Source organism: Ciconia boyciana, chromosome 1 (assembly GCF_034638445.1).
Source record: "Ciconia boyciana chromosome 1, ASM3463844v1, whole genome shotgun sequence".
In the NCBI taxonomy this organism is placed as follows: domain Eukaryota; kingdom Metazoa; phylum Chordata; class Aves; order Ciconiiformes; family Ciconiidae; genus Ciconia; species Ciconia boyciana.
This window is the reverse complement of record NC_132934.1, coordinates 143,152,610-143,172,236: the sequence shown is the minus strand read 5'-3', so window position 1 is coordinate 143,172,236 and position 19,627 is coordinate 143,152,610. Positions and strand designations below refer to the sequence as shown.

Genomic DNA, 19,627 nt, shown 5'->3' with positions numbered 1-19,627 from the left:
TTAACTCCAAACTGCTGTTACAAAGAGAAAAGTACAACCCTACCTCTTCCAGACTTTTTAAAATTCCCTTCAAGCTTCTCAGAACTACTTTTACTCAAGCTTGATGCTTCACATGTATCACTTAATGTGAAAGTACTTTATTTTTATGCTTTGGCTTTGACTTTTTTTTTTTTGGGGGGGAATTAGGCTGAAGAGTTATAACTGATACTTAGAAAGTCCTCTTTCAGTTCTCCTCATGTGAGTTTATGCTGCTGGTGATACAAAAAGACTAAGAAAGGGAAGCAGAAAACCGCATATAAGCCACATCATTGCTTTCATGTTTTATAGATCTTATATTCATCCAACGTTTTAAAGTATTTACGAATTATATGACATATTTGTATTAGTTACTTAATATAACAATTTATAAGATACATAAAATGACTACTTTTATCGTACTAGTATGGTAATACAACTAATAGCAGTCTACTTCCAAATATGATAGAATATTATTTTTTTCCTAGGGGACCTTTTTCTTACCCACAACATTTTATTTGCTATGTACTTTCTGAGTTTTATATCTCAGGATCCTGTAAAGCAAAGAGGAATGGCCTTGTTCTTTTTTGCAACTTCCTGTCAGGTGTGGCAACAATAAACAAATTAACAATGTCTAAAAATCCTAGTCTCAAATAGGCAGTTTTCACTAATTTAAATAAGCTTCCAAAAAGCTGCAAATGATAAGCAATGGGAAAAAAAAAAAAAAAATTTCAAAGCACAGGTTGCAATGTATTAGTAAATATTAGCTGTTAGATCTTTCAGTTTGCAAAATAAATCTGGGTACTCTCTCAACATGGGGAAAAGCTGGTAGCCCAGCTGTAAGAAACTGCAACTCTCACTGCCGCAATGGCAATATGATAAATGGAACAGGGGGAATAGCCTGAAGGTGAAAAATTACTCTGAAAAAAAAAAAAAGACTTTCAAACAAATTGATGACAAGAAGAGGTTAAGAACAGCAAAAAGAGAAACGACTTCCCGTGGTATTTATAGAATGTACAGGAGATGGTACATTCCTTGTAAGTGAATAAGACTACCCTAAAGAAATACCTGCTTTAATCATACACTTCTTGTTCAACTGGAAAACAGCCTGAAGGACTCCTAACAGTGGAGTTAGGAGATTTTCATTATACTTACTGTCAAGGAGACTATTTTGATGCAGTACTTTGTTTTTATATAAAAAAATGCCATTTTGAGTCTACCAAAACTGCTTGTAAGCCTGTGCCATGTTCATCAGACTATACAATACATGTCAACACAATACACGGGGACAATGACTGGCCATGTCAGTGTCCTCCGCGTGTGTGTCCCCCTATGTGTGTGTCTCTGGGATATGTGCTGAGCTTCACCACGGGTTGAACCTGCAGAGGGGAAAGCACCAGCTGTGTCCCCGAGCCTGGGCAGAGACCCTGGGTCCCTAGGCACTGGGCTGGGCTCCAGCAGCCGGGCAGAGGGTCCTAGGCCAGGGAGGCTGGAGGAGGTGCCCCTGCTCCTATCACTTAACATGGACGAACGTAAGGTTAGAATTCCCAAAGAAAAAGGAAATTAAATGAATTTTTAAAAGTTGTTTTTCTGCTTCAGCGGCACAAGAAAGCAAGATATCATCATCTGCTGACTACTCAAAAGAAGAAGACAGACAAGTTCTTTGGTTTTGTCAAGGCAAACTTTATTATTGCTCATGACCGTTCCATGTGTAAAGTCTGTGTTACCAAGACCTGAACATTTGCTGCTCCCATGGCACTTTGCATATCAGCAGGGCCTGATAACTGTGCTTTCATGGGCCAGTGTTGAGGACAAATTCTAGCTCAGACATCTTCCTGTACCCTCTAGCTCCAAATGGATATCCTACAGTACTATGAAATATTTCTGTGCAAAAAAAGCCTGGTTCAATCATATGAACAGGATTTATACCCACATATTTTTAAAGGTGTTGAAAAATTGAGAGGATGTAAAATCCCAGATACTAAACTGGCTTAAGAATGGAAGTGAGATGTTGGAAAATGAATGAGAAAATTGAAAAATGCCAGTCTGATTACAGTAATTTCATGTAAAGAAAACACTGAAAATTGAATATGAAAAGGCCTTTAAATCTAGCCAAGAAAGAACGCATGAAATAGAATACATTCAAATGAGAAGTAAAGCACACACTCTTAACAATGGAGGAAATTAGGCAACAATCCATGTGAAGTGATGGATTCACTTCATCTCTTGAAGTTTTCACAGTAAGACTGAGTGCCTTTTTCATCAATAGCACTGATGGAGCATCTGGGTGAATTATAACAGTCTGTGAAATGCATGAAGTCACAGCATACAATACAACTTTGCTTTTAAGCTGTAGGGCTGTGTTTACCTGCAGATTTCCTGGTGGCTGAATCACGGGAAACAAGGGGGAAAAAAAAAACCAAAATAAACTGAACATTTATCAAAGGAGATGAACAATTAAAATGGGTCCTAGCGCAATAATTAGAAAAACAGTAAAAAACATGTGAAATAAATCAAATGGGCAAATTATGTTCTCAGATGCCTACATATTCAGAGATACCAGTGTAAATTTGTCTATGTGAACAGATATATATTGTACCCTACAATGAAAAGCATTACCTGCAGGGCCACTTTAATAGGAACAACTATTTTAACACAAAGAAGGAAAGAACTGAATTTACAGTAGCAAAGGAGATAGATCTAAGTAAATCTAGCTGTTTGGTGGGATGAACATTTAAATTGTGAAGCAAAAAATGCCTTAATTCTGCATTTCTTTTTTTACTAGTAAATTAGAGTTTGTTTGTCTTCATAATTAGTATTGGGCATCTTTCAAAGAGTCTTTTCCGAAGCTAGTACTTGTTAGCAGGAACCAGTTATGACTGAGATATGGGCAGCAAGGTAACTTGTGCAGTCCTGTGCCCAAATGACTGAACTGCTTATCAGTGTGGCACTTCTGTGACCATCAATGCTACTATGCCCTTGCCAGTGCTGCTTAGGGAGCTGGGTGCAATGGGAGCTTTGGAAAGGGAAAATCCTTTCTCTTTTGTGTTCTCCGTCAAAAGAGGCTGACTTCAATCAGAGGAGTCCCATCCTCTTCAGAAAGCACAGACAGCTGTTACCCGGCTTGTCACGTTTCCGAGCTTTATGCCTCACCTGGGCAATTTCTCCTGATCCAGAAGCCCCAGGCTAATCAGCTGCCATCATCACTGCTGCTGGAAGGACTAGCTACAAGGAAAGAAGAAAGCTACTTTTAAAGGAGAGTCTGTGAGGAACTGTGGGAAAAATTATTTTTGAACTATTTTTGGAAGCAATAGTCTGCAAAAATTTATTATAGGGACATCTTATGCATTGCCAGTAAGGATAACAAAATTAAGGGAGGCCTCAGTCCAGGAATCACTTAGAAATTCAGAACAAAAACCAAAAGCAAAGCTTCTAAGTATACACTCATAAACAACAAAACATAAGTTATGTCACTACTTGTACAGCTCTAATCTCGGCCCACTTCAGTGCAGTTGAACTATTCGTTCAGTTGTCAGCAGATGCAAGTTAAAACATGTTCTTCAGATCATTCTGTCTTGATCCCTCCCTGAGAGTGTCCAGCCTAAAGCCACCTTTACCAAATACTGTGCCATTCATTGGAACAATTCTCAAATAAAGGCTCCATTAAACCAAACAACCAACCCACCAATCAACACCCCCAAAGAAAACACTCTTGATTTAAAAACAGTTTTGAGGAAGTAACTTTGGTTCTTTCCTTTATAGGTCAGCAAGTTTATTATCGCCTTCCTTATCACACCAACAGAATGGGAAGGTCCCACAGCACGGCTGCAGCCACGGCTTCCACACAACATTGTACAAGGAGAGCTGCTCTGGGACTGGAGTCAGTGTCCTGCGATGCTCTTCTATGGCTCTTCCAATCTTTCTTATTACAGTGTCAAAGAGGGGCTCAGTGTCAGCCGACAGAGGTTTGGCTTCAGAAGGGTCTCGCGAGAGATCAAACAGCAACGGAGGGTCATGATGGGTCACGCCTTCCCCAAAACATGGGCAAAATCCTCTATCATAACAAGCCCCAGCCCCGAGTGGATGGAAGATGGGGGTCACATAATGAGCCTTCCAGATGGCTCCACCTGTCAGAAAAGAAAGAATGCTTGCAATGACACTGGTGGTTATCACAAGGCATTAGAGGAGTGAATATTTTTCTAGAATTCATTTCTGGTTGCACTTCAGCTCTACACTTATTAGTTGATATAGTATTGTAATTTCATTTAAAATTAAGTGCCACAGAATTAAACTAATAGTGTAAAGTGACTTCTGACATTTGAAAATTTCTCCAAAATTTTCAGCAAGTATCAGTTATCCCTGACTTTGTTTTTTATGAAGACTTGAAAAAAAGATTTGGGGTTTCCATGGCTTGCTTCCTTGTTAAGGTAGCAGAAGGACAGGCAAAAACTGAGGTCAGGACTTCTTGAGACAAGGAGGGCAGGGACTCCTCAGGCTTTGCATTCAGATAGAGAGGTGGACAAGACCCATCCTGAGCTCCAGTAACCTGCCTTGAAGCCATGAACAAACTCTTTGTGCCATGTAAGTACAGGCAATGCTAGCAAGTTCTTTACCACCTTACACCTGGAACTACTTGGAAAGCTACAATCGCAGAAAAAATGTGTGACACAAATCTGCTCTCCTGTAGATTGAACTTAATTCTTAGGAAAGAAATTCTGTACTCACTGTCCTTCTGGTGCCACCGCACAGCATGTAAATGAATGCCACAGTAATGAAACAGGAACTCGTGCTCTGAGTGCTTAACTGTTCCTTGCAGTAAAGGCATCAGATCCCGGCCATCAATTACCCTAGCAGAAAAAATGGACACCATCAGACTGGAGTAAGCTGTACAGGACTGCGTTGCCTCTGCAAAACTCTTGCTGGAACTGGCAACTTTGAATGAGGATTGCAGGTAGAGGCTGGATCTGAAATGTAGAGAAGAGGTGACTGAGCTTTGGTAACATTTATGTCTCTAGACAAGGAACAGGAGTGAAAAAGAAAATGTCAGAGTCAGAAAGTGTTTCCAAACTAGATTTTCCATTGTCTTGGGAGAGAAGGAGGAATAAAGACACTTGCGTTTGTACCTGTCCTGGGGTAACACCCCTCCAGCCAGATGAACAACTGTAGGATAAATGTCCATAAGACTTGTAGGTTCATCAATGACTGTGCCTGCAGGTAACACTCCTGGCCACCTAAATATCCCTGGGACTCGAATTCCTCCTTCCCAGCCTCCCATAGCTTTTCCACCTTTCATAAAAAAAATAATACATTTTCATTAAAATAAATGTTTCATTCAAAACATTAATTCATTTACTCATGTTTCATTCATTTAAAAAAAATGTTATTGTATTATCATAAGCTGTCTAATGTTACCTTTATGAGCCTTCCTAATCCTTTTGTTTTTACTGCTAAGCTCCTTCTCCTCAGCATCAGTGAAAGTGTGTTCACTATATCAGACCCCTTCAGGTCACCTTACATGCTTACTCCCGTCTATCGTTTTACAAACACATTGCTCCGTCAGAACTCAGTGTGGATAAAATTTTCAGGCATAAAGTGATTTCCCAGCCTAGTTCTCTCTCTTTTACAATCCTGTAACATTCCTGTTGCAGTTAAGGCAAGGGTTCAGATGTAAGATGCAACTAATATTTAATGAGAAGTTACACACGCTTAATCAAAATTAACTTGTGATCAGTTGCCTCACGAGGAAATGCCAGTTTGAGAATTCATGCTTATAAGGAACACCTGCACATGCTAGAATTATCTAAATTTTTAACTGCTTAATTAGAATGAGACAAATTTGCTTCTCAATGATAAAACACTGTTACTTCTTGGGCATACAGTCTTATCTAAGCTTTAGGAGTGTTCTGAGTACTTTACTAGTTGTTGCTGGGTTGTCATCATCCCTGACAGCTCTTACCTCTGTATATTCCGTTCCAGCCACCCAGCTGCCTTTTGCCTTCTTGTCTTTCCAGCCATCCACCATGATCAGAGGTAAAGTAAACTAGTGTAGTATTTTTCAAGCCTTCCTTGTCAATAGCATCTAGAACCTGACCTGTAAACACAGGCATATGTGTGTATTAAAAAGCAAAAATATTGCTTACACTACATAAATTTTAGCCTCTGACTTGTAAAAATTCATCAATGTAATTTCTTATCAATGTAGGGCTGCTCATTGTTTAAAATAAGAGTTTTTTAGAATTAAGATTTGTAGTTGTGATTTCACTGTCTTTAAAAAGCACAGTAACATTGTAATGTGCTGTAGCCCCCTTATTATAACAAAGGAGTGCAAGAACCACAGTCACAGACCAGAAGCCTGTATTGTAAAGGGCAGAAGTGCCGTGTGCTGTAAAAATATGGAAAGAAAGCATGATCCAAGGCCCCAGAAAAGTTAGATTCTGCATCAGTGATGGCTAGCGTGAGAAATGAGGAAAAAATGTCATGTGCCCTTATTTTACATTGTCTAGATCACAGTTAGTAATTGCATTAAATTACTGGCTGGATATAATATGAATTAATAATATAGTTATTTTTCATTTAAAAGTTGTTCTTGTGCTGTTTCTGATATTCTTAATTATATTTGTGGTGTGGAAGTGTTTAACAGGGAGGTTTGAAAACTCATGCTTTCTGTATGCGTACCTGATTCTTATCCCTTTTGCAAATGTGGCTACTTTTCCTCTGTCACGACTAGGTGATAAATAATTCTTCTTCCCCTCCAAAAAACAGGCTTAAAAATAACAGTAATCTAATTTCTGGTGGCATACCAATTAACATTTACGAAAATTTCTGGATTTGTGAATGAGGCTGAAAAATACTCAGTACTCTGCTGAATGCAGCAGTCACAGAGAAATAGCCTGCTGGTTTACACCTGGAATTAATTTTCTTATCAGTTTTATCACCTTCTGATGTGTCTTACTTAGAAATAGATAAGACACGACCATAAGAGGCTGAAATTATCTGATCTTTAATAATCACAGAAAGCTAAATAATTCTCACTTCATGTAGTATTTAGTAAGAAGAACAGGAGAGCTCCTTGACAGGTGCCAAGGGGACATGGTTAAAACTGATAAACACTAGACAAAAAAACCTGAGTGAATAGAAAGCCTCATTTTATCCAAGACTGGAGAAAATAAAAAGCCAACACTACAAGCCAACAGTGCTCAGACAAGATTTACAGATGTTCATGAAAAGCTTAGGACTTTTTTCCTTCCTGTTTTAATTCTCTTCCTTGTTCTTTTAATAGCAACTGCATTTTTGTTGTATATTCAGACCTAGGTATTAGGTAGTTGGAGACATCGTTATTTGCTATGGTGACTTACCCACCATCCAGTCCATCTCCTCTACATTGTCTCCAAATAAACCATGGCTGCTCCTCCCAAGAAACTTCTCTGTGGTGAGGAGAGGGGTGTGGGAGTGTAAAAAGGAAAGAAAGAGGAGGAATGGTTTGTGCTTATTTCTAAAAAACAGAAATCAACATTTTGTTATTAGGGAGGAAGGTTCTCAATACATACAGAGGTCAGTCGTAATGGAAAATGGTATTACGATTTGCATATATACATGTTTCAACAATCACTTCAGAAACATCTTATTTTGGTAGGCATTAAACCCCAGTGATTAGGATCTGTCTGATCAAATAATGTTTGGCTTATATAAAATGACCCTTTTTTTTCCCTGAATCGTAGAAAAGTTCCAGATTGAAGCTCCACTTCCTGCTATTGCAAACCACCACAGTGCTACTAAAACAAAGGCAGCAGGTTCATTTCCTGCCTGCTGTTGTCCCCGTGTCAGTCCGTACAATAAGGCTACCTCACAGCTCTACTTCTCCTTCCCTGGCCCACACATGCATTTCTGCCATCAGCTGCTATCCCTTAAAGCTGCAAGGTTTGTCTCATTGATAGAAATATGTATTTCCTCAAAATAGGCTAGAAATATTCAATCCAACCCATGGACATTTGGAAACATTATGAGCTTTAGTGAAGCTAGGAATAACAGACATCCTTAAGCAGCAGCTAATTTTTTTTGTTTAGTAATATATTATTATTATTATTATTAATAATAATAATAGTACTTATAATTTTATATAATATTATAAAAAATATAAAGACTTCACATGGCCTTTTAAAAGTTGCAAGACATGCAAGAACCAGAAGGAATGTGATCAAAGGAAACACACTTTACCTTTCAATAAAGGAAATGGACTCTCTCAAGATAAGGGACGTAGTCCTGTCTGTCACCATTGGCTGCTCAGTAACTTCGTGGTTTCTCATCATAATGCAGTTCCAGTATCGTACAAACCCATAACTTGAGAACCAGGATACGAAGAACAGGATACTAAACCCAGCAAGGCAGGTCAGCGTTTTCCAGCGGACTAAAATCAAGCCTGTCAGTCTTCCTAGGGCAGCAGTGAGTGTAGCGAGGCCAATCATCTGAGTGTAAACCCAGAGTTTCCTTCTAAAGACTCTGTCCATCTCTGGTGTTTCTGTTGGTTGGCAGTCACTTATTAGTGTAAAAGGCATCCCATAAAAATAGTCAAACCCATGGTTTAAAGGGTGATGACAATGGTCATTGCGGGATTGACAGTTAACACCTTGATGCCATTTCCCTGAAAATACAGATTATAAAATGTAAAGAGATAATATTTAAAAGTAGGCTTTTCATTGTACAAAACATTTATCAAAAAATGGTTGGGTGTTTTCCTACTTGTGATAACTTCTTCATCCTACACATATATACCTAGTATGTAGTGATATAATGGGATATATCTTACGGCTGATGAAAGCAAACCTCTACAAATTATAAATTTCCAACAGAATTATTGGTGCTCTGTATACATATTCATGCCCTGTTGCTTTGATCAAATGCAAAAAACTGGACTATAAAGGGAACTAAAAATTGAGGAAAATTCAGGTTTTCAGAACCGAGCAAAAATGTACGGCCTTCCTGGAGACCTGTCAGGTATGAAATAGGAGGAAGAAGTCCTTTTGTAAGCACAGGGCAAAATAACATTGTTCTGTTCTCTCTTTACCTTCAAGATGCTATGTTGGCTTGCTTCTGGAAAGTTTTGAACGGCTTGATGTCAGGACTAGGGCAACACTCAGTGACGCTGGTGCCAGACTGATAAGGGAAGCTACAGATAGTGTAGTCAAGTAACTGGCAGCTCAGCAGTGGGTTTGCCAGACAAACCACCAGATCCAGAAGAACTTGAGCTCAGGAGATCAGGATTTCTCATGAAGTTGTACGTACGTAAGTAACTTTGCTGATAACAATATGTCCGTATACCGGATGGCCTTGTTTTATAAGTATTTTTGCCACTTATTTGTATTTCATCAAACTTAAAAATTCAAAGCTGCCTTCTTTTAAGTTCTGAAGTCTTCATGTATCAAAAGGAACATCTCCGGACCTTTTGCAATGTAAGTTGTTCTTTATTACGAACATATGCCCACTATTATGATGAATGGCACATCAAAACCATGCTTTTGCTTCCCCTCCAGTCTATTCAAACAGACTGGTTAGGCACTTATGCAGAGACATAACAAGTTGGCTCATTTTGCTCAAACACTGAAGCTTGTGAATATCTGAATCAAGCGACCAAAATCTACCTCTCATCAGAGAGATGCAGTTTAATTGCATTTTATGATCTCTGATGTAATGCAGGCCTTGGATACCGGATCTAGGGATCAAAATGAACTTTTAGAATTTTACTCAAAAACTAATTTGCAACTAATTCTTATGGTGGAGTAAAGAACTGTGCACTTGCAGAAGGATATTATCCTAAATAAATGGTTTGTTATGTTACCAATACATATAATAGCAGCCGACCCAGAGTAGGTTTCAACAGAATTGCTGTGCTCCTACAATAGGAGCAGAAAAAACTACTTCAGAGGAAAAAATTGCTGCTTTTTGGGATATAAATATAAAGAAAGAGTGAAAGTTCTATTCTAGGTGGATGAATTGCTTTCAGCTAAAATCTCTACTCAGTTTACCTCTTGACATATTTAGAGCCAGTGATACAATGAAACAGGTTTGTAATCAATACATAGATGCATTGGTCATAAATACAGGTGCAGCTAAAGTATCCTTGGACTTCAGATGCACTCCAACACCTAAATCTCCAGCTGAGGTCGATAAAGGCTTCAGACATGCTACAAAAGACTCAAATCTCCAGAAGATAAACTGTGTATAATTAAGATAAATTAATCTTTGAGGGCATATGTTATACAACATTGGCTTTCTGACTACAAAGAATCTGCAAAGTGTTTCCCAACAAAAAGTCTCATCACATCAAGCTGCGGGTTATTAATAGGATTTCACTCTGCAATTAAACTGGTTGTGCTCAGAGCAAAACAATCACAAACCATTCAGGTGAGACTATTTAGTGCTCATTCAGCTGTGGTGATGTGGATGGATGTTTTGTAAGATTTCTTGCTTCATGACTTGAGTGTAAAGTTGTTCTTATGGGTTTTTTTGTGTCACTTATCACCACTGCTTTCCATCATCCCCTAAGGTGCAATTAATCAGAATCTGTCAATCCAGTTAAACTAAGTGATCCTCTTGGTGTCTATGGTGTGATTTTAGCTGAGATGCCCACAGGTAAAATGCCAGCCCATTTTGCTAGCTAGCTTCTAGGAGGGATGCAGCACAGTCTCCCTGCAGGGCAATTCCTTTGGCAAAGTGGAGAAAAATCTGATTGTTTTATTAGTGATTACATGCTGAAGCACATGGCTAATAGATGTGGGCTTTTTAATGAGTTGATTAAAAGAACTAAAATAATATCGCTACAAAAATAACAGGAGAAGAAGATTCAGTAACATAGAACTTAAAATGCGTGGAGAGCTTTGTTTAGTATTGTCCTGTATGGTTTCGATTTATTCTGCTGAATGAATACAAATCCATTCCTACAGATACTTTTATTAGTAAATTCAGTTTATTTGTGCAGATGATTTTTTTTGTGTCAGATGTAGATTTTGGATATTAACATTTAGATGCTCCGATGAGGTAGGGCAAATAGCTGAAAATTCAGCTCAGGAATGGATCAGCTTCAGGAAAGGATGAAGGGATCGAGTGCACCCTCAGTAAATTTGCAGATGATACCAAGTTGTGCGGGAGTGTTGATCTGCTGGAGGGTAGGAAGGCTCTGCAGAGGGACCTGGACAGGCTGGATCGATGGGCTGAGGTCAGTTGTATGGGGTTTAACAAGGCTAAGTGCAAAGTCCTGCACTTGGGCCACAGCAACCCCATGCAACGCTACAGGCTTGGGAAAAAGTGGCTGGAAAGCTGCCAGGCAGAGAAGGACCTGGGGGTGTTGGTTGACAGCCGCCTGAATATGAGCCAGCAGTGTGCCCAGGTGGCCAAGAAAGCCAATGGCATCCTGGCTTGTATCAAAAATAGCGTGGCCAGCAGGACTAGGGAAGTGATTGTGCCCCTGTACTCGGCACTGGTGAGGCTGCACCTCGAATACTGTGTTCAGTTTTGGGCCCCTCACTACAAGAGAGACATGGAGGTGCTGGAGCGTGTCCAGAGAAGGGCAACGAAGCTGGTGAAGGGTCTGGAGAACAAGTCTGATGAGGAGCGGCTGAGAGAACTGGGGTTGTTTAGTCTGGAGAAAAGGAGGCTGAGGGGAGACCTTATTGCTCTCTACAACTACCTGAAAGGAGGTTGTAGAGAGGTGGGGGTCGGTCTCTTCTCCCAGGTAACAAGTGATAGGATGAGAGGAAATGGCCTCAAGTTGCACCAGGGGAGGTTTAGACTGGATATTAGGAAATTTTACTTCACTGAAAGGGTTATCAGGCATTGGAACAGGCTGCCCAGGGAAGTGGTTGAGTTGCCATCCCTGGAGGTATTTAAAAGACGTTTGGATGAGGTGCTTAGGGACATGGTATAGTGGTGGTCATGGTAGTGTTAGGTTTACAGTTGGACTCGATGATCTTAAAGGTCTTTTCCAACCTATACGATTCTGTGATTCTGTGAATGTTTGTGTTTTATCAGTCTGTGGAACTATGTGACATACTAAGATAAATAATTATGTGCAGCTGGATCATGACCAAAAGTTACAACTGTATTAAAAAAAAAAAAGTCCTGTAAAATATAAAGTAAAATGGAATTCTTATTAATGTTGAGGGAGGCAATGCTTTGTGGGCTGTACTGAAATCTTGGTGAACTATAATGGCAAGCTGTAATTAAAGAAAAAAGAATTGCTTGGTTTCTGGTTTTGAAAAGCCAAATCCTGTGATATTATGAACTGGCTGTATTGTTTTAAGTAGCAGCTGTTCCCTTTTGTTGTGAATCTGCTCTGAGCTCTGTAAAGCATCGGCATGCGTATTTAAATGGAACTCATGTTTTTGGTTTTTATGAAATAGCATTGGAAAAATTATCATATACCTGGTAGAATAGTATTCAAGAAATATTAACATATTTTCCATTATCTATTTTAACAACCACAACTGTGCTTGAAAGCAGGTCAACAGTAAAGATTATTCTCTTTATCAGATGCTTGTTCTTTTAAGAAAGACTCTTTTTGGCCAGGATTTCTTCTTACAAGATATTCTTAAATCAGGAAATAAAAATATTACAACTGAGGTATGAGCAGTTGCTAACTAAAACAAATGGTTTGAGTGAGATGTGAGGTGAAACACATTCTAGGCGATCTTTGGGAGTGTCCCCATACCTATCAGTCCTGTGCTGTAGCCTTGCTGCTGCAGTATTTTGGCAAAAGTGGTTTCATTTGGAGGAAGCCCTCCTGAGCCGCCATTCCAAAAAATAACACGGTAATTGTTTATAGCATCCATCCCTGCAAAATACAATAATAAACAATCTTAGTAAGTATAACTGGTAGAGTACTTTTCTCAAACACACTTCTTTGTTTCCTGGTTTCATTGGTATTATAGTGTTAAATGTTTATCCTAATGCTGTTTGTTTGGGGAAATGAATCTAGGACACTGGACAAGAATAAGAAGGAGTTAAGTCTCTCCATTGTGTAATACCTGTTCTTTGTATCTCATAATGAGACGTTTTATTTTATTTTATTTTATTTGGAATGGCACTGTTGTATAGGAGCTTTTATATGTCACAGTGGCATCCAGGCTGTATGAAGTGCACTTACTTAGTGTGACTGTGAGGGCAGGGAGGAGGGGAGGGAGACTTCAGCTCTCTGTCAGCCTCAAACTCCAGCTTGCATAAGGCTGCCTGGGAACTCAAGATTTCCCTGCACCGTGGCATGGCTGGTATCCGACTTCTGAAACCCACAGAGTAGCTATCTAGCACCGCAATCTTCTCCTTACCTGCAGGTTTACACCCTGTTATTTAGCATTATATAGTGGCATAACCCCATCGTACAACGTTATGTGAAGTACAATCTGTCATGGAAGCGTTGAACGTCTCTGGCCTTGTTATAGTGGGAGAGAGTCTGTACAAGCTCATGTGCGTTTTCAAGCTATCTATCTCAGTGGGAGCTGTCATGATAAAAGTAGGATGACATGTCAGCTTCAAAATGCCTTGGGAATGAAGGCACTGAAGATCATTTGCAATAGAACAAGAGTTAGAGAGTCGCTGTTAGAAACATGTAGAGCTATTTGTTTTTTCATACCTCTTCATCTCAGAGATGCAGTTTGACAGGATAGTATTTTTTCTTCAAAAACAGAACTGGGAAAAATAATATAGCTGTCAAACTGTTATTTCATAGGACAGATGAGTTCTGACACATAGGTAACAAAGCTGTCCTGTAAACGACTCGTTCTGCACCTCGACTGGAGGGAATGAACACACATCTGCATAGATCTACTCTGCTCCCTGCAGGGCTGAGCTGTTTCTGATATCCGATGAGGAGTCACCCATGACAGAAATTGATGTAACTAGTGCTTTAGAAACATGTTATTATTATTCATGTTCTGTGTAATGACTTTTTTGAGTGTAACAGTTTGTACTAACTCTGGCTGCAATCTGTGCAACAGAGCACCAAAATGCAACCAAATTTGCGATCTGGGGGGGGAGAAAGATGCTCTGCAGAGCTGGTTCTTCTCTGCCCCAGGTCAGTTCATTGTACCCCATAAATCTAGATGCCACCTCAAAGGTACTAGACCTAGCTGGTGTGTCTTTGGGTGCCTCGGTGAGGGATGACATGTCTGTGGCACCCCTTTTATTTGCACACCCTCATTTCTTTTGTGCCCATTGTATGATATTGTTCCTTTCAGCAATAAAGCAATGTTTAAAGGCTGCTTGGTTTTGCAAGACAAACCTGATCGGAGGGGATATCTGCCAGTGAGGAAAGCTGCTCTGCTGGGGGTGCAAAGTGGAGCTGCAGCGATGTGTTGGGTCAGTTTCACTCCTTCTTTTGCCAGGCGATCAATGTTCGGGGTCCTAAAAATGCAACTAACACTGTCAGATATCATTCAGAGCGTCTTCAAGGGAACAGGAATAAGGAATAATATACTCATTTTTATTTTGGGAAGTTTATTCTATATGAAGATGGCCAGGAAATATTTTATTTTTTTATTTTATTTTAATTTTCTCACGTGATGGGGAAACACTTTTTTTTTTTCCATTCTTCATTAACAATTGCTATCTGGATAAATTTTAAGCCAATCATTCCTTCTTGTTTCCCAAGTCCTATGAAGGGCCTTGCAGAAATGTACCCCACTGCTCTTGAAAAGAAAACTCATGCCTTGGGGATGATGGTATGCTGAAGTGGAGGCCCAGCCATGCAGAGCCCCACCAGCTACCTATGATCATCAGCTACCTATCAGAAACTTGTTGGCCAGTGCCCATCACGGTGAGATTCTGAGAACTTTGCTGGATGAGGGGAGTGATCATACCAAATTTGGCTTTGTTCAAAGAAGCGATAAGCTGGTAGGAAGCCAGCAGGCAATACTGTGGCACGATTTTCAAAGAGAAGGCAAATTCTATGTCCTTGGGTCTGAAAAGAGAAGTATTTCCTAGTAACATACCTCATTGCAGTGATTTATACTGTATTGTGATGTAAGACTGGGAAAGAATGGCAAAACAGAGTTAAATGAGGTAATGAGGCCTGATATGTTGAGAGATGGGACAACATTTCTATCTTCAGGTATGTGTAAGAGCTTAGCGTTTCTCAATGTCAGGCAATTAAGGAATACACAAGAACGGTTGACATATTCCCACAGTAAAGCAGCTCAGGATAGCAGAGCTGGCCCTGGGAATGCCCTCTAGGCTGTGAGATAATCCTAGTAGTGCTTCGCATTTACCATTAATGGCACCCATGGGAAATCCTCCCATTTCTCCAGGAAATGAACTTGAAGAGAGCTCGATTAGCTGATGATGGGCAGAGGATTGCAGCCTTACATTAAATAACACACCAGCTCTATTCACTGTTACGCTCAGTTTCCTCACCTGATAGTATCATTCCCATAGCAACCTACATCCCCTATGCCAAGGTCATCAGCCATCAACAAGACAACGTTTGGCTGTGTGATGATGGAAAGCTGTGTCAGCGGTGGCTGCAGAAGCAGACCAAGAATCAGGGGTGTGATCAGGGATGTCCTGTAACACAGAAGAAGGAAAGAATCCAATGACCTGCCCATTCATCACTCCCACTGTAAGTGGCTGAAGACCAGACCACTTCTGCCCAGATAGAGAGAGTGTGTTAAATTTTGATCATTGACCCAAACAGATGTAATGAAAAGGAAAATGTCAGGACCATAACTTTAAAATCTCCTTTTCTGATTGTTTCCAACATTCCTATGAGCAGTCTCCCTTGGGAATTTACATGTGACAGATGACACTTAAGTTATTTTGCTTTAGTGGCTTGGGGTCTTTTTTAGAAGTTGGTTTGGGAAACTGAGAATGTGATCAACTTCCTCTGACATCCTTTTTGCCCAGACTGGGACCTTTGTGTTGTGAAAAAGTTAAGAACAAGAAAAACAAACAAACAAACAAAATCACATTGTGAGTACACTTTATAGATAAACAACCCTACTCTTTTATAATATTATGTAATTATTAAACTTTCCTCACTTTAGATCTAAGTATGATATAACGATAATGAATGAACTTTTTTCTTACCAATAAGATGTTAGTCGCCAAATCATTTCTGCATTTGGAGTGTTCAGATCCTGCAAAACCAAGAGAGAGAGCATTGTCATGTTTGCAACTTCCTAGTAGTCACAGCAATAAAAAATAGATAAAAAAATTAATCAAAGCCTGTCAACATTCTTTGTTTTATTTGCTTCAGTGCACCTCAGATCAGACCCTAAATGAAGAAGAGTAAAGGCATTAATGTTATTTTTATTGCTAGCACTTCTTTGCTTCTTAGAGGAATTTTTCTTTTTGTGTAGAGAAGTTTATCTTAAAATAGCAAAATAACTCTCTTTTGTTACACGACTCAGCTGTATGAAAAATACTTACTGTTCAGAAAGGAAAAGAAGAGCTTTTTAAAATCCAATCCTCAATATAATTTATTTTTCCATAATCACAGAGACAGTAGCAGCCGGCTGCTTCTTCATATAGTGTGCTAAGTTTCCTTTCAGGCTTGTAAGGGATATCTTTAGTTGTAGAAATTCTAGTCATCCTCTTCCAATGATGACATTTCCTGAGAAGACACTGAATTTGTGACCTCCTGTTGTTTGACTCTGAGCTGAGCCTTTTCCTTCTCTGTATGTGTCAGATTTCAGGGTGTGATGCTCTTTTCCCCCTCTCTGCACAGCTTTCTGCAAAGGTTCCTCTGGGGTTTTCTCTTTCACTGCCAGGACAAGACAAACTGTTTAAAGGCTTTGAAGTAAGGGCCAAATGACCTTGGTTCAAAGGCTTTAAAATAGACTCCTTTCAAATTTATCCCATATCTGGTTGAACTATCCCAAGCATCTCAATTTTACAAATTATGTTGGTTTCACATTTTATTTTCCAGAAATGATAGTATTTAGCAGCTTGGTTAATATCCATAGTTCTTACATTTTATTCATCAACACTACAGGCCTCAAGGGGAAAATTTAAATTTCTGCACTTAGGAAATTGGCATCCAAACAGCTCCAAACACTTACTTACGAGCACCAATGCTGATGCAGTATCACTATCTACAGACACTCAGACTTCGTTTCCTGCAGTTGGATTTGTGCCTTTGCTGTATCCTAAGTAGGTATAGGAAAGATACGGGAGGACACCTCAGCCATCTTTTACATATACATACTATGTGCCTCCAAAACAGTTGAAATAAATGGGAGTTGGAAATATTCAAATTTAATTGTGTAATTGGTTGTCACGAACTACCTGTACTTCACAGTAGAGATACACTGGTTCAAAGCACAGGCTGGAGCTCAAGGCTGAGTTTCCTCAGAAGCTGCCTGTAAAATAGCAGGCAATATACAGAAAACAGTTACTGCACTGACTGATACTATCCCTGTCAAGCCGTTTCCTTAGCGAGAGGCGATGGGAGTCCGGTCAGAGAAACTTTAGCAGCTCGGGTGGGAACGAGAGGGCCAGTGAAAGCAGCTTGCCCTTTTCCTCCCCGTTCCGAGAAGTCAGAGGGGCCCCGGTCCCCCCACGGCAGTGCAGCTCCTTGCTCAGCCCCCGGCAGCTGGGGCAGCAGCCAGCGCCCGCCCGAGTCAGGCACCAGCAGTTTGGAGGATGCCTTTTTGGGGACGTCTTCGGGACCACTTTTGCCAAAGCGGCGGTTAACCCATGCTGCGAGCAAACTGTCCACTTTGCTATCTGAATTGAATTTGCCTTAAAGCAAAACTCCTCCCTCTCCCATTATGTAACCCCCTCAAAGTAATTTAGATTTTATCCCTTTCTCCATCCATTTTAATAATCGGGGGGGGTATAGCTTGCATGTATTTCATGTTTTACTAACTGTTTTCCTTTACTGTTTTTCTTTACTTTTCTATCAAAATACTCACAAGATACTGAAAGCTCAATTCAAGCCAGTTTGCATAACAGAAAATATTCATAATTTTAGATACACTCAGGTACACATTTCACAAAAATGGTACCCATTTGTGGCATCAGTTTGGCAACACTCAGTGAAAGGTCTTGCAGTTAATTCCATTCAATTTGGTACTGTTCAGTCTGTGAAAATGTCTTCTAAAAATTCCCATTTTGTAGACTTGGTATAGATACAATAAAAGCCAGACTCCTGATAACAAGTTGCCTGCAACTGACTGCTCTCACTTGGTACGCAGGCACGTATGAGAATAATGTTGTTGTAAGGGAAATGCCTTTTAAAAACTCCCTTGAGATATTTTTATCTACAGAAGCAAAAAAATTTTTCCAAAAGCCCATTAAAATTTTCCTGTGGATTTCCCAGCATAGTAAGGGAGGAATACGGTACCTGATCAAGTTACGCTCAAAGCAGGCAGCTGATAGACTGGAATGTGAGCTTATTTTCAGTTGACTTAAAACCATTCCAAATTTTTCAGCACAATGACTGCTGCTACAGCACAGCGTCTAACATACGTGTCTGAAGGCAGTCCTTAAATCTGCCCTAGCTGCTCATGCGCACTTCGCCACAGGAAAGCTGTGTTATACCGGAGCTTGCAAGCAGCTGGATGGTGTAACTTATCCCAGAGTCTCTTAAGCTGCACGTCCCACTGCTGTTTGCACAATGATGACATTCATACAGGCTGGGGAACACCAGAAATGTAGCTAAAATGCTTTCCGCCCAAGCAGCGGTTTCTCAAGGGAAGGGAAGGACCTCCTTCAAGTCTGAGACACTCCAATGAAAGGCACTGTAAATAACAGTTCCCCATAAACCTCTCCTCGTTTCCACCAAGGAAAACAGAAAATTGCTGTACTTACGAAGCAGCAGTTCTTTGTCTGTAGAAATAGAAATCGAGTTAATATCTTCACTTTATGGCAGCCCCACGTGCGTGCAGCCATTACATCGTCATCTCTGCATACACAGTGAGAAGCAGTTTCAGGGTGTGGGGAGGAAATGACAGCAAGAAACCTGAATCTGCTTTTGCAGAAAATGAGTTATTTGGCTTCACTTCTGAGTGCTGCCGGTTTCCTGGTCATCACACAAAGGGACAAATTAAGGTTACATGCTGGCTAATGCTTTCTTCCTTGATTTTTCTTGTTTGAGTCCTGTTGTACTGAGAGTTTTGGGAGAGCATGAGATGCTATCAAACAGCAATCTTGCTTTAGTGTCAGAATTTGCTGTATTTTCATATCTTAAAAGAGAAGGGAGACATTGTTATGAGTTGGTGGTTCATCCCCAATTGCAGTGCTCAGGTTGGTTTGCTAGTGGAGCATCTCTGAGGCTAGTTACAGCACCATAGGTGATCCCTCCCCTGCTCTCTCCCACCCCAACATTTCCATGCTGGCGTGGTTACAGCCAACACACACAGGAGAAGTGATGTGTCTGGTTTTCCTTCTCTCAGTGCCTGCTTCCTTATCCCCACCCATGTTATAGCATCTCCATCTGTACCTTTCCAGTTCCCATTCCCCTTCACCATGCCTTTAGCACTTCAGGATTCATTAATATATATAGGATTTCTTGTTGTCTGATGCCCTCTGCTGCTGTATATTTTCTAAAAAGAAAGCACCTTTTGAGGTGCTGGGTTTTTCTGTCCAGGTTGCAATCATTCCCAGCCAGGCCCTGCTGACTGGGACA

At 40.1% G+C, this 19,627-nt stretch overlaps 1 protein-coding gene across 7 annotated transcripts; it reads right to left on the bottom strand.

The window, feature by feature from the left end:
- Positions 1–1,731: 1,731 nt before the first annotated feature.
- LOC140647876 (arylsulfatase D-like) lies at positions 1,732–18,902 on the bottom strand. 7 transcript variants are annotated; one of them, XM_072853020.1, is made up of 12 exons: positions 18,344–18,478; positions 16,426–16,759; positions 16,084–16,133; positions 15,412–15,561; positions 14,282–14,403; positions 12,716–12,838; positions 8,230–8,653; positions 7,371–7,507; positions 5,972–6,106; positions 5,139–5,301; positions 4,741–4,979; positions 1,732–4,142 (listed from the first exon to the last, which is right to left on the bottom strand). In XM_072853020.1, exons 3-12 carry the CDS (start codon positions 16,107–16,109, stop codon positions 3,772–3,774), a joined length of 1,890 nt encoding a protein of 629 aa, XP_072709121.1. In that variant the 5' UTR covers positions 16,110–16,133; positions 16,426–16,759; positions 18,344–18,478; the 3' UTR covers positions 1,732–3,771. The 7 variants fall into 7 exon arrangements, with proteins under 7 accessions (XP_072709121.1, XP_072709143.1, XP_072709111.1 ...); XM_072853042.1 differs by having other exon boundaries at positions 16,426–16,609; positions 18,344–18,450; XM_072853010.1 differs by lacking the exons at positions 16,426–16,759; positions 18,344–18,478 and adding an exon at positions 18,811–18,902.
- Between the last annotated feature and the right edge of the window lie 725 nt (positions 18,903–19,627).

What these genes read in the sequence shown, in the direction of transcription:
- LOC140647876 (XM_072853010.1), bottom strand. Translation starts at nt 18,891, where the DNA reads ATGGCTGCACGCACGTGGGGCTGCCATAAAGTGAAGATATTAACTCGA. An exon ending in CTACAGCACAGGACTGATAG is followed by an intron (nt 8,654 to 12,715) that starts GTATGGGGACAC and finishes CTGTATTTTCAG; the next exon opens with GGAAATGGCATCAAGGTGTT. An exon ending in GGGGTGTTACCCCAGGACAG is followed by an intron (nt 4,980 to 5,138) that starts GTACAAACGCAA and finishes TCTACATTTCAG; the next exon opens with ATCCAGCCTCTACCTGCAAT.